This window comes from Echiichthys vipera (genome assembly GCF_963691815.1).
Source record: "Echiichthys vipera genome assembly, chromosome: 12".
Classification (NCBI taxonomy): Eukaryota; Metazoa; Chordata; class Actinopteri; order Perciformes; family Trachinidae; genus Echiichthys; species Echiichthys vipera.
This window is the reverse complement of record NC_139837.1, coordinates 14014338-14032777: the sequence shown is the minus strand read 5'-3', so window position 1 is coordinate 14032777 and position 18440 is coordinate 14014338. Positions and strand designations below refer to the sequence as shown.

Below are 18440 nucleotides of genomic sequence, written 5' to 3'. Positions count from 1 at the left end.
GTACGTTTAAGCAGGGTGAGTGCACCCGCTCAGCGCATAACTGCAACCAGAGAGGTGGGCTTTTGTAGAGCGCGGTTGCACATGTACAAGCACGAGCGCGCGCATGTGTACGAGCACGAGCACGATGCCTACGGCAGTTCTGACTTCATTTATGTGCGCCTGTTTGGACATAGTAAATAGAAGGACGGACCATGCGCGGACATTTACAACAACAACAATGGCGGCGAAAGGTTCGCATTGGTGTGATGCGGAGGTGGAGTGTTTACTGCAGATTTGGTCGGATGAAAATATTCAAAAACAGTCGGACAAGACGCACAAATACTCAGAGATTTATGGAATGATTTGTAAACAAAGAGACGCATCGCGATGACGTCAATCAATGCGTGTGACGTGTAACGGTGTGATGACGTATGGACAGCAAGAAGCATTTGCGCGAGGCCCAGGCAGTGTGAGTACAAACGGGCCTGGGGCGCGGGGGGAGAGGGAGGGGGGACAAGTACCCTAAAGCGCGGGGCGCGGTGCGGAAGGACAGTGTGAGTGCGCCCTTGGTCGCGTTAGCCAGGCTAGGTTACAGGAGCATCGGTCATAGAAACATCAAAGTGATTTAATGTAACAATATTATTCTGCCAACACAAACAGACTGCACAGGCGAAGAGGGAGACATTGCCTGAGTAAAGTTCACTTATTAGGACTCTTCAGAGAACATGCCCTTAACACTAAAAACGGAGGCCTGGGGAACATTAACAACTCTGTGGTAGAGTCTCAAAACTGTTAAAGCAGTTCCAGGAGGACTGAAATGAGTCAGTTTCTTTATCTGTCTCAATGTCTAAGTTGCTGAACTCCATTAGCCCTGTGGCAAAAAATAAATAAACTGACGGTAAAAAGTAATTCGCACGGTGCAGGACTTTCTAATAAACTGCATGATTTTAAATTCAAATGTGTATCTCTCCGCTGAGACTTTATATTGGCTGCGCTAATACCGACAGACTGGGTCAATAGGGACAAATGAAATTGTTTTGTAAGGATGGCCTGAGGAGAGGAAAGGAAAGGGAGAGAGGGAGAGAGCCACTAAGGGAAAATGAGTTTTCATGAGAAAAGGTGGTGCAGTGCTATCCCTCTGCTGCATTATTAACTAGATGGTCCATTATCACTGAGAAACATACACACAAACACACACATTATATTCTGAGCAATGGAACTGCGCACACACAGGCCTCTCATGTTGTGTGTGTGCTGTTCATTTCAAATATAGACCTCCAGAACACTACACTGTATGTCTGAAAAAGGTCGGGTCAGAGAGCTAAAGATCAATAAATCGAGAGTCAAACATCCATCCTGAGCAGTGGTCTCCATGTGTCAGTCATCGTTGTGAAGGGGCTCCACTCACTCGCGTTAATGACTGCACAACCAAGAGACACACACGCACGCACGCACGCACGCACGCACGCACGCACGCACGCACGCACACTGAACGACGCGCATTAACAATCCATTGCATAACGGGTGGGAATGGTCATGGAGGAGCAATTGAGGAAAAGTTCTCCGGGAGCTTGAAGTGAAAAGAGATTTCTTGCTGCAGTGTAGATAACTATAACAAACCACTCACATGGACACACACAAAGACAGGCAGCAAACCTAGCTCTAGCGCTAAACCTAAGGCTATTTCTATTCTTAAAAGCAATACTTGCATCACTAAATGCCCTCACTTTAGTAATGTCAACCTTTAAATGCGTCTTACAAGGGCCATAAAACAGGACCACACAAAGACTTACACATACAGGATTAAAGCATTTCCTATCTCATAACATTGAGGAAAGACCTGTATATTGTTGCTTCAATATACCTTAATTTTATAAAAGGTGTGATTAAATGTATATAAAATATGCTGCTTCCATGAGATATCTCATATTCCACCGAGCTGTTCTAAAAACACTACTTGTCAACACATGCTTTTGATGGGTAAAGTGCAGATATTGCATAACACTGTAAGTCCACTTCTTGGAAATGTTTGTATAAGCCAGCAACAGTCAATTCTTGATTTATCATAACAGCCGATTTAAATTCCAACAGTTGCCTATGATCATTTTAGTACCGAATGATTTGTCAATTGGGCGATAAACACTTTTGCCTGGATTTTTTATGCAACTGTAAATTCAATATTTTTCTCGGGAGATCAAAACATGCAATTTAAAGATGTCAGGCTCTGCTTAATAAAATGTGGAAATTGCCATTTACAGTTACCCAACAAATTAATGGAAAAATGATCAACAGATAAAGATTAAAAAAAGGATAATTAAATGTAGACTGATATTCAATACCACACCCTCAGCGTTTTCGCTGTTATACTGTCAGTGTCCACACAAGAGAAAAGCTGTGCTCTGCATTCAAATAAAAGCTGCTTCCTACTGTACACAGAAAACAATAAAGTGTAAATTCTCACCTGAATAGAATCAGACAGAGATGCAACATGAAGCCTCACACTGCATGTTGATGCAGATTTTACATTCACGAGGCACTAAACTAGGTATCAACGCACCTGTGTGTACACTCTACCTCGTCATTTGCTCCCACAGACGAAAGAGAACACTGGGAAAATGTGAGAGAGGGGAAAATAAGGGTTAACAATACTCCATTTTCACCTTTTACCGTGTGATGTGATGTGTGTTTATATAAGACTATTTATATACCTCACCTGTGGCTGATGTGAAAGAAATCTGCTAACAACAACTATTAGCTGATCTGGGAGTGGGAGCTGCACACATGTTTCTCTGACTCATTCTCTTGCACACACATAATACGCAGACAAACATTCTTCAGCACGTGCACAACGCTGTCCTTCAGCTGATTCACAAGAATGTGTTGTTGACCAATTAAACTGAAGGCCAGTTAGAGACAAAGGTAGGTCTAGAGTAGGACTGAAACCATGCGTATAACGATCTACCTAGAGTCCGGGGACAATCCAATACAATAGATGTTCAATTGTGTCATGATTTGCTACAGCAGAAATAATGTAGTGAGAAGCACGATAAGATACCAGCTGACTCAAACAAACTTTGTGCCGAATGGCCTCATCAGCGAAACCTAATCTAAACTCCAGTTTACTCTCGTCAACATTTCTGTCTGTCATTCTGCTACAATCATGTGCTATATGGCCTCCTTGGACTTGCAGCTATAATTGCATTCCAAAAGCACGTTTCTTTCACAAAGCAAGGCGGTTTCATGAGACTCTAAATCTACATATCGAATCACCTGAAATCATGGCACAATGAACAGCAATCTGAGGGAGCTCAGGGTCTGTAATGAGCGCTTAGTGATCCTGTTGTCTGCTCCTCCCTCCCCTGTTCCTTCCTGCCATTCACCCGCGCAACAGCCCTACCCTGCTCTTCATGGCCAATTAGCAGGACCTCCTAAACAGAGCTTTTCCAATATGTGAAACACCAATGTTTATTTAACGCCCAAATGCATGCTTGGCTATTAAAACAAACACACAGAGGGACGGAGGTAATTTTCTGCTCAGGACTAATACTAATAATAATTATTATTATAATATCTTTACATGACAAATATTTGTTTTCTACTAATATTAATGTTCTGAGTGTTGACTACAGCTCTTTTAACATTCATTTGTGTCCATGTGTCCACTGCTGCAGAGAAAAGGAGAAAGACGAGTAAAAAGAAGGAGAGGGGGCAGTGGCAACGTGACAATTTTGTACATGACTCCCTCGGCACACCTTTACTGCCTGAGATTACTTCTTGTCACCTTCTTGTAAAAGCCCCCTTTGGGCAACGGAACAAACAGGCAGAACAGATCATGGGGACGGACGGAAGGACGGACACACACACACACACACACACACACACACACACACACACACACACACACACACACACACACACACACACACACACACACACACACACACACACACACACACACACACACACACACACACACACACACACACACACACACACACACACACACACACACACACACACACACACACACACACACACACACACACACACACACACACACACACACACACACACACACACACACACACACACACACGTCCATAGAGACAAACATGGTTCTTCAGAAGCATCGTGTAAACTGAAGCAAATTATCTCACGGGAGATGACCACATAGCCACTACTAAGATTGCATCGTCTGCCATGTGATCAACAAACAACTGATCCCCCAAAAGCTTAAAAATTTGGTTTGTCTGTCTGGCTGTTAGCAGGATTACGAAAGAACTCTCGGCCCTTTTTTCATGAAACCTGGTGGAAATGTACATGGGCTGTGGAAGAATCTAGTATATTTTGGAGTGCATCTGAATCACAAGGCGGAGAAGCAAATTATTTTTCACTTTCGTTGCATTGCAGGATAGGGCATGACCTTGGTCAGAGTGCCCTTCTATTTTTTCAGCACAAGCCAAAGAAAATGATCAGAAACATTAAAATAATTATTGAGATTATTTCATGACATGTCTGCTCCCGCTCTACTCTGCTTGTTCTTCAACAAATGGCTTGACAAAATTCAAATGATGCAACATAATTTGCACAATATCATGTGCTGCCCTTATATAATAATAGAATAATTTAGAATGCCCCACTTTCATTGTGTCCATTATAGTTCTATACTGCATTGCATTTAAAGGTGTTCCTATTATGGCTTTTGTCAGCTGGTATTATTTTGTGCACAGTGTGTACGTTTGCAAAGTGTTTTTGTTACATTATCTTCTAAAGCTTTTGTGTTGGCTTCATGGTGATTACATGAAGGCATGGTTGTTAAGTACACAATGTGACCAACTTAGGGTACAAATTACACCTACATTAGACACCCGATTTATATACAACACTATCATCATTAAATCCTCTGCATCCTACAGTGAGCACTGCAATGAACCTTAGAGTAGACCCTGCTAATGCTTTACCTTTTGATGGCCACCTGGAGAACAATGAATGAATAACTGATGTAACTGCGCAATTAACTTTGGGTCTCAACACATACAAAGTTTAACCTTTGTTACCTTAACTAGAGACATTCTTTTTGGTGAAAAAGGGGTCTCCTCTCTGACATTAAGTCAAAAGCTATTCCATATTATAGTTTTACCAAAAGATGCACAGCACATCGCAACAGTAATTTGAGACAAATTCTGCCCTTGCCTGGATAGTAATCAAAATCTTCTGCATTATTCGTACAATAATAGATGATTCCTCTCAAACAGTAGTGAAAATGCAAAACCAAGAAGAACATTTAAAGCAACAATCGGGTCACATAAAATAAAAGAAATGAATTACCTGTCAGTAAATTTACAGCTCTCAGTATACAGAATCATATAGTCTATCTCCTTCTGAATTAAAACACTGGTGTGCTATTTAAAAAAAAAATCAATATGGAACAACTAAAATACACAGTAAAAAACATATCACCCGTAACATCTCCTTATGGAAAAATACCAAGGATAAATCATGCCAGTGTCTATTTTGAGCACGTTTATTGTAGGCAGAATGTATGTCATCGGTGTATATGGGCCGTAGGTTGATGTAGATCATACAATGCCTTGACCCACATACTCTATCAACTAACCCACATTCGTAACCCAAACCACACACAGGGACTTTATTTCTGGGACAGCTCAATCACTGCGTGCAAAATGTGACATGCCCTCATGGAGGGACAGCGGTTGGGGACAGTCTCCGTCTGTCCTTGACATGGAGGGGGAGCGCTGAGAGGGTAGCTAAGAGTGGTGATAGGCCTAGTTTTTTCATGCCCCGAGTAGTTACACAATCACCCAGATGTATTTTGGCACTGAGTAGTGTGTGTGTGTGTGTGTGTGTGTGTGTGTGTGTGTGTGTGTGTGTGTGTGTGTGTGTGTGTGTGTGTGTGTGTGTGTGTGTGTGTGTGTGTGTGTGTGTGTGTGTGTGTGTGTGTGTGTGTGTGTGTGTGTGTGTGTGTGTGTGTGTCAAGCAAGTCAAAGTCTGTTTTGCAGTTTGGGCCAGACAGACGCTGACAGTGGTCATGCCCGAGTATGCAGGGCCAAAAACCCGTAGTCTCATGTCTACTTGGTCTCTTGCCATATTTCTGCTGCAATGCAATTCTAAACATCTTCCAAGTATAAAGTTACTGCAAGAGCTGTGTTTGATCTGCTTGAATTTGTGTTCACTTTCAGTTGGGTTTGTTGATAATGACAACAACACTGAACTGGCTGGAGAACATCCAAGTAATCTTTACTTTCCTCAGAAATGCTAAATGTTTTTTTAATCTAGCAACCCTGGTCTCATACTTTTACTCACAACCATTGCCACTACTTTCTATCAATAAGTGAATAAGACATGTAGACATGATTGATCATATAACTATAACAGATAACAGTCCTACAGCGTTAACGCCACCCAGTTGTAGAAACCATAAAGTTGAGGCAAAAGACAAAAAGCAGAACAAAAACAGACGAGTGAGTTGGGACAAAAAAAGAGGAAGGAAGACGGGGAAAGGAAATGTCAGTGATCATGCAAAAGGGAGTGAAATAAGGCAGAAAAGAAAAAGGACGGTAAGAAAATGGAGGAAACACAAGAAATCCTGTGAAACTGTAATGAATAAGGACACATTTCCACACCCACGTAAGCCTCCTCTAAGTGAACTCCTAACGAGCTGAGGATTTGGCAGTACTTAATGACCGACTGTAAATATTCATGAAAATCAGCAGCATTTGAAATGTTCTGTTAGTTCCTTTAAGTTTTAAAGTCTAGTCTACGTTAAAGAAAAATTCAGTGCTTGCCTAACTGGCCCCTGATTGGGCATCACTCAGACTTTTAAGTTCCCAAGTTCTTCTTCCAATCAAGATTTAGAGTGTTTTATCACTTGAATGAGTTGATTTCTACAACCCAGATAATCTCTCAGTACCTGGAGGAGACTGCGAATACCACACCCTGCTGTTCCGATTTCGCAAGAATGAAAGCAGACTTGATGAAACATTTGAGAGCAACGAGCACAGAGCCAAACCTTCAGACCAGTGGTTGAAGCAAGAGGCTATTCTGATCCCACAAAGTCTTATTGTTCAGGGCGTCAAATCCAGACTGTCCTAAACAAGGGCGACAACATTCAGTTCTCTACAAAACAAAAAATAACCAAGAACATAAAAAAACAAGATAAGACAGCTAGAAGAACGTCCTTATTGAGACAGTCATATATTGCCAACTCCACAAGTGCTTAAAACAAGGCTCTAAGCAGTGACAGTAGGCTTGCTCTCCCCTCCAAAAAGCCATCTAGGCTCACATTAGCGTCTCAGAAGCTAAGTGAAGACGACAGGCGTGCCACATAGAGCCTATTTCTATTGACAGATGCAGAGAGCCCGAGCAAAGGGTCGACTTTGCTGGCAAGCTGTTGTCACTCACTGTTCTATAGCTCCAGTCATTGTGTTAACATGTATACTATAACCATATTACAGTGAATAATCTGATTAACCTCTCAGGCCATTAATGTGGATGTTCAGACAATCTTGAAATGTTACCTGTACTGTATTTATAGAAGCAAAATCTTTCACACATTTTTTTTTTTCTAACGTTATGAAACCGCTCGCCTCAGTTGCCTGTTCATGTTTGGACTCTCTCTTATTTGTGTTACCATGGGAAGTTATTTTCAGTTTGTCATTAAAAGACAGTTATATCCATCCATATCAAAAATGCTCTTTGTACTTCCATCCAAACTGGCAAAACGTACCGTTTTGAAACTCTCAATTTTGTTAGTCCATGTTGTAGGCTTAATATTGCTTATTTCACAGTGCTGTTTCCGTCAGGTTGGTTTTTATTTTAACCAGTTTCATCTTTGAAGTAAGCCTCATTGGAATTCCTTGAGGATTTCCATCCAAAACAACATTTGGAAAAAATACAAAACCCGCTTGGTTAATTAATAATGGCAATGGCTTCCACACAGCAAACAATCACAAGGGCACACCCACTGAAGGCAGTGGCTGAAAACCAACAAATATGGACTGTACGGGTGTCATAGTCTAATCTGATGCGTCACGTCTTGCCTACAGTCGACTAATCTTCAAACCGGTTTGTTTTTTTTTGCTCATGAAAAACCCTCTGATCCGGGGTGGCGAGCCATAGACATGAAGCAGACAGCAGCGGGTAACGTGAGGCCAGAGCTGCGTGGTCACGCGTGTCAGGCAGAGAGTTACTGAGAGATGTGATTTCGTATTTTTGATAGGGGCATCTTATTGAAAGTATTTGTTGTTACAACATAGATTTGTTTTGTTTGTATCTTTCTTTGACAATAGCTGACGGTATATTTAACTGTAGTTTCTCTTTCACAGCGTTGTCTTAGACTGTGTCAGATTGAACGTCTATAATGAAAAACAACAAATGGGCAAATATTCAAATTAAATGATGCTGATGATTAAGCAGTAGCAGACTGTTTTATTTCTGAAGCCCAGATAGATTTAAAGCCCAGCCAAGATGCACTCTGACGGTGCCGGATCCTGGATAGTAGAACTTAGAGCGTGATCACACTATCCTTTTGGCCGCGGCCAAAACCGGTTTTTCAGCTAAAGTCTAGTACCTTTAAGTAGTGTGAGCGCACCCGCTCCGCGCTCAACTGGGGCCAGCTGGGCCGCCACGGCCCGCTTGAAAGAGGTGGGCTTTAGCGGAGCCGTTTGCACATGTACGAGCACGAGCGTGCGCACGTGCACGCGCACGCGCACGAGCCCTACGGCAGTAGCGTTATGTCCGCCTGTTCGGACATGTAAATAGAAGGACGGACCATGCGCGGACATTTAACAACAACAACAATGGTGGGGAAAGGTTCACGTTGTGTTTACTGCAGATTTGGTCGGATGAAAATATTCAAAAACAGTCGACAAGACGCACAAAAACTCCGAAGTCTGTGGAAAGATTTGTAAACAAAGCCACACACGCGATCAATGCGTGTGACGTGTTACGGCTTGAAGGCGTATGGACAGCAAGAAGCATTGGCCGAGGCCCTGGTAGTGTGAGTACAAACGGGGCTGGGGCGCGGGGGGGAGAGGGAGGGGGGACAAGTACCCTAAAGTCCGGGTCTCGGTCCGGGAGGATAGTGTGAGCGCGCCCTTAGTCTACAAGGGGGAGAGGGTTATTCCAGCACACTAAGAGATATATCAAAAGCACATGATTTTTTTCACAATTTTAGCTACAGTATTTATTAATAAGCTTATATTTATACCCACTTTATAATGATTTACTGCGAGAAACAAAAAATCTATTTGTAAAATCAGGCATTCAGCACCCCCAGAGCCAGAATGGAATAATCCATTGTTTCATAACCACATTTTGCGCATTTTGCGACGATTCGACTGTCAACTATTCGGGGTCACCCCTAATGGACTATATTCACTGGCTGCCTGAAAGTGACATAACTGGTGGACACCTTAGCACATTGGAGGCGCTTCTGTAAAAAAACAAAAACCTATTGCTGATAGCCAATAAACATGTGGCAGCCCATAGATTACCTTTTATTAGAGCCACAAAAACAGAGGATAAATGGGATATTTGCTGAATTTAAAGTGTGTGTTTGTGTGTAGCAACGAAGCAATTCAAAAACATTAAATTCATCACTAATGTATTTATCAAAATCCAGTCGTGCTAAATAAATGATCTACTTAACTACCCTAATTTGACTGAAAAAACCTGATTTAAAATGTTTCAAACACTAATACTGCATTTGCAATTGATTTCTTTTACATGCCATGAGGAGTTTAAACATTCAAGCTGTTTTCACATATGAACCCTGGACAGATGGAGTCTCTTTTAAACCAGCAGCATGCAACCACTCAAATGCTACTCCCTTACTGGAAATACTACCGTTTGGTATAGTCAAGGAGCCAGTTCGTAATTTGGTCCCTTGCTGTTGTTTGAATATGTCGAATGAGTTCAGTGTTGGTCCTTACTGACTAAGGTCTCTGAATCTCCTCCTCTCTCTTGACAATTTCGTTGCCCTCTTAGTCTTCATCGTTCATCGGTTTGTTTTTCACCGGTGATGATTGTGGCCTGATAGAAACATCAGCAATAAGACCATTCTCTCTGAGTGAATACCCTGAATAATGGGCGGCTCTATCCAACCATGGGTTCACCCGGTCTTTGTACTGAAAGGGTAAACTCTGTTCGGTTCCATTTATTTGGACATTTGTATTTTCTCACACAAACCTGCTGTCTAGATCATTTCAGGTTTGCAGTGCATATGTGAAATGATTTAGTGTGCGATTAGCAAATATTCACTTTTAATGTACAGACTGTGCTTCATTAGCCTAGGCAAGAAGAAAAAAACAATGTGAACCATTTCACCTCACTTCGAAAGTGACTGCATGCTGATCAGGAAATTTAAATGGAGTCACATCAACAGTTTTATCCTTTTACTGAAATGCCTTTGATGAGAACACTACATATCTAACACTAAACTAACGAGTGTGACTGCTGAATGGTGAGGATTGCCATCGCTCCACTGGACAATAGAGTTTTTATGGTCACAGGAGGAGAGAGCCACTCGAATAGAGAGGCACTCAGAGCCTAATCTGCAAGGTACGGTGACACTCACCAGCAGTAGGCAAAACAACTCATAAGCAATTTCAGTAATCGCTGAGTTGTCAATGCAGACAAAACATGTTCACATTCTATGTGTCATCCCAGGATCTCAGGCATCCTCTTTTGCTACCTTCCTTCAGTCTCCAAGGACAAGCCAACATATCAACATCCACAGAGGGCTCACATCTTGTATATCTCACCCCAGCAGCATATTCTGTCTTTTACTTATTGTTCTGCCCTCCTTGCTGTTTGGGGAGCTACTGTCTTGTAAAGCGAACCCAGTCTTTGAGTCCTATTGCAGGACAATAGGGAAGGAGGAAGTCAAAAGCTACCTTAGGAAATGCACTGGTGTCCTGTTGTTGAGTTTGTTTCAGATACACAATGTTCGTGAATCCACTTAAAGTGAGGTAAGGAAACACTCCAAAGGCAGATGTCTCTGCACTGCTTGTATTCATCCATTTCTTTTTCACTAATGAAATTACAGTGCATACACTTTGGTTGTTGTTTGGTCCAAGATATTTAGACATTATTTAGACATACAATGCGTTTGTCACCATGATTAGCAATAACCACTCCTGGTTATCAAAAAATTGCGGTTGTTTCCTGCATTTCTTTAGACAGGAGATCATTTTAATTTTTCCTATGGTAATAATGGAACAAGGAGCAGTTGCAGTGAGCTGTAGATGAAGAGTTGTAGGCTGCAAAGCTACACTATAGCTTTTTCTTAGCAAGGTAACTACCTTCACTGTACATTGCTGTTGTGTATAAATCCCCAAGCATTATTAATCATATTGCAGTTATTCAGTATTTCTGGTTGACACCAGGGCTGCTGGCAAAACAGAAACACAAGTTTCTCTTGTATTTCTGACAAAGTAGCTGCTCGAGGAGCGTTTGCTGTCGTGTTAAACCGCAATGACTGTTGCCACAGTAACCACTGTCCTTGCCAAATAAACCAGGACCAAAATCTTGAGGATTATAACTTTAAATCTTTTGTTTAGTTTAAGCGAACAAGACTTGATAAAGGGCTTAAAAAGTGTCTCCAGTACTTGAACCATTACTGTGTTCCAATGATTAGTCGGGCCCTTCCAAAAGGAAGACAAAGAACTAGGAAGAGGTTTAGGAGCATATGTCCAAAGACTAACGGGATGCTAAGTCGTAATGTAATCAGATTTGTCCTGAACATAGTCATCTGTTTTCTCCCCCGGTGGCATGTATGGCAGGTTGCACCAGCATTTGCTTCATCACTGGCACTCCCAGATCCCGGCCTACCTCCTGACTCATCTATGTCAACATCAGTTATTTCCAACATTTCTGAAATTGACTTTCAGCAGAGTACAAGCCTGAACATGTTTATTCTGCTGTTTTCATGTGTAGGTGGGAAGCATCCGTGATAAAGACAGACATAACATTAGCAAAGAGTTGGCTTATTCCTAGTCGAGTCAGAGTACGAGCTGTACCTCTTTAATGAACATGAAACATCACTTGTTGTTGGCCTATAGCATGGGTGTCAAACTGATCCAGTAAAGGGCTGTGTGGCTGCAGGTTTTCATTCCAACCAATCAAAAACACACCTGGTCCAACAAATCAACTGTGTGAAGACAGTTCAGGTGATTGAGTAAGTCGAGTCAGGTGTGTTCTTGCTTGGTTGGAATGAAAACCTGCAGCCACACGGCCCTTTACTGGATCAGTTTGACACCCCTGGCCTATAGTCTATTGAGAATACCAAGGGTGGAAAATCTACTCTCCCCTTCAACAAAATATTCCCTCCTGGCTCTTTTCCAAATTAGTAACTTTAGAAAGAAGCCCAGGCAGTGTGGACGCGTGGGATGGACACCAGAATTGAAACTGCAAATGTTTTAGAAAGTTTTGCTAACTTTCTTTTCCTCCTGTAAAAACACATTTATAGCTGCACTGGAAATATCTCGACATAATGATGTCGCTTTATAGATTTTCAGGCAATTTTCTGCAAGAGTCAGTAGAATCTGCCACCAGATAAAAATGTATCCAGAGTTGCAGTGACATCTGTTTCTAAAAACATGTTGACTATGGCCCTCATTAGGCAGCCAGTCAGTATGGATGGGTGGATGGTAGGTAATAACTAATCACAGCTTGACAGTCACTTGACAGTCAGTATTTATTTCCTATATCAGTGGAAGATGGCTTTTTGTTTCAATGTCCAAAGAAGAAGCTCTTATGTGGGTCTCACTCAACCCCAAGGGCTTGCTGCGATTTACAAATTCCTGAAATTCTAAATCTTTGAAATTGTCAGACGGTCAGCAGAATCTGAAGTGCACTTCTTACATAACATGTCTCATTTTACGAGCCTTACCTGTCTGTGAAAATGGAGCCTACAAGAGCAGTTCAAAATGCCAAGCGGCCGTCGCCTGGAAGAAGCATTGCACACACACACACACACACACACACAGGCATCGCATAATGCTCTCATAGCAATCCCTATCTCAACCCAACTGGCTGGATACAAGCCATAACACACAGAGCTAAAGCACTCTCTGAGCAATGAACATCATTTTCAGGAGCTATTTAGAACCCCATTGATTGCACTGTTTAATGTCTGGTTTGTACAATACCCCCCCCCCCCCCCCCACACACACACACACACCACACACACACACACACACACACAAATACACAGCACCTGGAAACCAGCACTACCCTGAACACTCTGAAAAACCCTGCTGTAATGGCATTTAAGATGTTGCATAATCCTTGGCAACCCAACTGCACAAAGGCAGACCACAACCCCTGGAGTCAGATTACACCAAAATGACTTCTCTAGATATGTAAATGTTACTAGAATAAAAACGAGTCATTCAACAAATGCACAATAGCAGTAATACACTGTGTACAGAGAGTATCTTTAGGAATGCCAGTTACCTAACCATGGAACATTTGCAATCCCTGTTGTCCTGCCCTCACAGACCCTCTCAATTGGGTGAAACCACTCTAATATGACTTAGGTAACGAGGAACTGACACTAATTGAGTTTTAATCACCGGTTAAGTGTATTTATATTAAATGGGTGTCACATTTCTAGATCAACTCTGTCTCAGGCTGACTAATCTCCTTAACATTAGGTGCTGCTGTGTGATTTACAGCACAGTTATAACTCTTACGCTGGCAGACAGGTTCCTTAGTTCTGGAAAACCAAAGCCCTTCCTTGTTTATTCCCCAGACACACTTGTGTGATTGCAACAGAATGCAACATGACATCCTATACATCAAACACCAGAAAGTGTTTACAGTATAGACACCACTATCGCAGTTACTGACTTTACTGTATTATTTTCATCCATAAAACTAACAAACGTGTTAAATAGTTAAAGATTGCTTAAAAGGCCCAACCCAAAGCTGAGTCAATGTAAAAACAAATCCAGTTAGGCTGTAGACTTTCCTGGAATCAGAATATCTGTTTACCAAAGTGCCTTACCATCACCATCACAATAACAAATTCAGCAGAGATCCTTTTCAAAACAGCAGTAATAATTTTCAGTACATGTCGATACGAAGGTCAGGCAGCCCTGTGAAAGGCTTAGTTGAACATTGGAGTATTTACTCAGACCGGGCCTGTGCATTGTGAGGCACACCAAAAACAATTCCATCGACTCCTTGTCTATATAAAGTGCCCTTCATATGTCCAAGCCTTTGTATGTATGTTTTTTCCATGCAGGCTACATTCGAGTGTGTGTTTTTGATTTGTACTCCCTCTGGACATTACATTATCCTCTCGCTATTAAGTGAACTCATGTCCACTTTCCTCTGGGAATGGGCTGACAGCCGCTGGTCACTCTGAGGAATGTGTTACTGTTTTGTACAAGACCATCTTTCTCTTGTTTTGAACAAATCTGCAGCAACAGCAGCAGAGTAGTGGCTTGATGCATTTATTCCCTCCAGTGGGACAAGCAGTTTCTGAGGAGAGTGGAAAAAGTGCATCACAACATCGTCTGCATGTGTGCCTGTGTGTGCCTGTGTGTGTGTGTGTGTGTGTGTGTGTGTGTGTGTGTGTGTGTGTGTGTGTGTGTGTGTTTGTGTGTGTGTGTGTTTCACTATGTAGCTAGCTAGCTCCCGTGATATGGCTGGAAGCATGAAATTTGAGAGAGAATCAATAGCACACAATGAGAGGGATCTTAAAAGCAAAGGTTTAAAACAGGATGAACCAATATGGTATACAGGGACAAAACCTGACATTTGAACACACCATGTGGAAGGGAACCTCCCATATTGACCTCTAACATTTAAAGGTCCCATATCTTAAAAAGTAGGATACCATGTATATTTTGACGATAAAGCAAGCTGTGCACACAACCCCTATTATGAAACAGTGCCTTAAAACAAGCCATCAGGACTCTTGTAAAGTTGTGATGTCAGAAGTATACTGCATAAGTAGAAAGTGCCACTACAGTGACATTACAATCATTCCCTGGCTGCAATGATGGTGCAGAGACGCTGAGAGCACAGATGCGGAAGACAAAAAAATGACCAATCTGAGCAGACTGGACTTTTTTGATTGGGGCATTTAAAGATGCAGGCGCTGAGACAGTGAATATAGGTATCTACAGTATGTAGTAACCCAACTTACAAGTATGAACCTGAAAATGAGCATAATATGGGACTTTTAATGGACGCACACACACACACACACACACACACACACACACACACACACACACACACACACACACACACACACACACACACACACACACACACACACACACACACACACACACACACACACACACACACACACACACACACACACACACACACAAGTAGCCTGGTTTCATAGCTATGCCTATAATCTGACTGTACCCTGAGGGGGGACCTGCTGCTTAAAATGGAAATAGCAGAGTACTGGGTGACCTTTCAGAGGTCTAGTAGAGGCATCCATTCTGAGCATGTTATGCTTGGAGTTCAGACGTAACATTTTGCAGCTGCTCGAATGATTCAAGGCTATGGGAAACGGCAATTAGGCTACAGCAACTTTGATAACGCGTCAGCACCAAACACTACCACACACGCATACACAAACCCTTACTGGTGTCGTATTGAAGCAGCTACCTGCAGCCAGTGCTTTATCTTCTATCAGCTGTTGACTCCAGAATAGGCCAACGAAGAGTTCAGTTATTCTAAAATTATGTATATAAAAAACACCTATGATAGTGTGTTGGCCTTAGTGTGAGTGCAGCATATTTGGCTGTAAAAATACGAGAAAATGGCGAAAAAATTAAAATGCGACAGTAAATGATTGCTAATTGGGACAGGTCGGGTGCTGCTCTAGCTAGAATAAAAGCGCCGAGGCTTACCTGGCTTTCTGAGATAACGCCGTCTTGATGGTGTAGCCTCCGGAAAAAGGTTGAAAAGATGATCTCCTGAATTGGATTAACGAAGAAGCGGCCAACCAGTCAGTCAGGCGGAGGAGGAGGTGGTGGTGGTAGAGGAGGAGGAGGAGGAGGAGGAGGGTATCTCTAAAGGGGTGATGCCCATGTTCATTATTTGTCCCTCAAACGTCGGGGTGGAAACATTTGACCTGCTACTGTCGCCTACAGTGCCTGAGATCAGGCCCGGGTGAAACACTAACGCCAACAACCATCGGCGGGGGAAAAAAAAAAAAACCCACAAAGAAGCAGCGTAGATAAATAAGCAAACCAGAGGGAATCACAAGCTGCAGCTGACACTCTCCTATCTTGTTTTGCCTGACAGTAGGACTGTTTATGCGCCGGGACAGCGGTCTAAACTCGATTACTGAAGAGTGCGCAACGTCTAGCCGTCGCTGCTACACGAATCCTGCCGTAAACAAGAGGGTATGTGTTGTTGCAGAGATATCCGGGGCGGCGTGTTTACCTCTCCACCGTCCGCGCTGCTGCTGCTGTGCTCGGTGGGAAATCAGCTGCTCCGCACTGGAGGGACGCCATTTGTTCGTGAGAGGCTTCCCGTCTGCTGCTGCTGCTGTCGCCGCTTCAAGGAGAGCTCAGCACCTAGTGCCTTTTCATGAACGACAGCGCCCCCTGCTGTCGAAACACCGCAGACGCCATTTTCACCACTGTACAGTGCAGTGGTCTTTTAGGTTTCTTAAGACAAGGAGCCCTTAGCTGACAGAGAGAGTAAGCAGGGACTCCCTACTACAAATATTCTATTAAATTGAGTTGCATAAAAATGTGGGTCTAATGGCTACGGCGCCCTACAGCCTATACACACACACGCAGCTTTTGGGGCAGCATTAGCTCAGTCCATAGGTGTCTTAGCTGGGAACTGTGGGGTCGCTGGTTCAAGTCCCTGTACATACCTTGTATGGAGTGTGGACTGGTGGCTGGAGAGGTGCCAGTTCATCTCCTGGGCACTGCCGAGGTGCTGTTGAGCAAGGCACCGAACCCCCAACTGCTCAGGGCGCTGGTCACTGGCAGTCCCCTCACTCTAACATCTCTCCTTAATTTCATGTATAGGTCCTGTTTGTGCATGTGTGTATTTCGGGCCTGTGTGTGTAACATGTATAATAATAAGAGTGAAACAATTCAATTTCCCCGTGCGGGATAAATAAAGTAATTCTTCTTCTTTTTATGGTGCATACAATGATAAGATATTACAATGATCATTATTAAAATATTAATCATAAACATCAATTGTGTCTGTGCACAATGGCTACCTTTTTGCCTACTTTGCCTTAAGCAAGTAAGCCTATCATTAAGGTTTGTAAATGTCTTTTGTCACAACTTTATCTTTACTAATAATACGGTGCATTCATGTTAGTGTATATTTTCAGACATATTTTTGGAGAAAACGAAACATTGGAAAGATTATCAAACAATTTGGCGGACCCCCGGTTGAATATCTCTGCTCTAGTGTTTGCAGATTGTCCAGGTTTTGAGATCCTGGACAAATAAAAGACTACAACTCCTATGCAATGGAGGTGAATGGAATCTGCTTTTTGGTGTTAACGTGAGCATGACACTATTAAATTTGCCTCCACTTCATTGAGATTGGGATGGATAAAATCAGGGGCCCTCAACGTCTTTTAGACCGAAGAAAGAGAGACAGACACAGCAGGGACCCCTTACTACAAATATTGTAAAAAATTGTGATGCATATTAAACTGGGCTTACAATAACATGTAAGGCAGCCTAAAGCCTAAATTTACATTTTTATGGTGCATACAATACTAAGTTGTTAAAATAACTATTAATGACATTCATATATTTAAATATCCTGTTTCAATGTTAAACATAGATATAGAAGTCACAGTTAAAGCTTAAATTTTTGGAAATTAAATGTTTTTTTTTCTTTTGTTTTTACATATATGCCTAATCATCTTTGTTAATAATATGTTGGATTTGTGTTAATGTATATTTTTCAGAGATTTGGATTTTAAAAAATTAGCTGATGAAACCGAGTAGGTTCTCTTGAACTCATGCGTGACATGTAAAAAGAGGTTCGGTTTAGTTTAATTTCATTCACTTTAATCACACAAGTAAGCTCTCAGTTGCAGTGAAACCTTTGTTAAATTAAATGTAGCCCATAACTTCACATGAGATTTTGTTTTGGTTTGATGAAAACATTCTTTTCTATTTATAGAACACAACATGTGAGAGATCGTCAGGAATGTAACCGCAAAATGTCAATTTACCCACGGAAGGCATTGTAGAACAATATCAGTCTTTGAACACCAGGTTGCTAACAGACAAATAGAGACCTGTCCTCAACAGTATAACAGGATAGACTGGTCTGCCCAGCCTCATTAGACTAGTGCTTGAGGAATACAAGGTAAGGATTTCTTTCATTTGTCAGTCAGCCATGGCGCCTGCTCAGTTTCCTTACCTGACCTTGCATGTTAATAAAAAAAATCCAGTCTGACTGGTTTGTGC

The 18440-nt window shown here is 42.2% G+C and overlaps 1 protein-coding gene across 2 annotated transcripts in view; it reads right to left on the bottom strand.

Moving 5' to 3' along the window:
- rnf144aa (ring finger protein 144aa) overlaps positions 1 to 16535 on the bottom strand; it is a 33828-nt gene extending 17293 nt beyond the window's left edge. Inside the window, exon 1 of one of the 2 annotated variants that reach the window (XM_083924447.1) lies at positions 15888 to 16535. Coding sequence is in view for 1 of the 2 variants with exons in the window: in XM_083924446.1 (XP_083780572.1) it covers positions 16426 to 16496 (71 nt within the window). In the remaining variant the exon portion in view is untranslated. The remainder of the gene's footprint in view (positions 1 to 15887) is intronic. The other variant, XM_083924446.1, reaches the window with a different exon arrangement.
- Positions 16536 to 18440: the final 1905 nt, after the last annotated feature.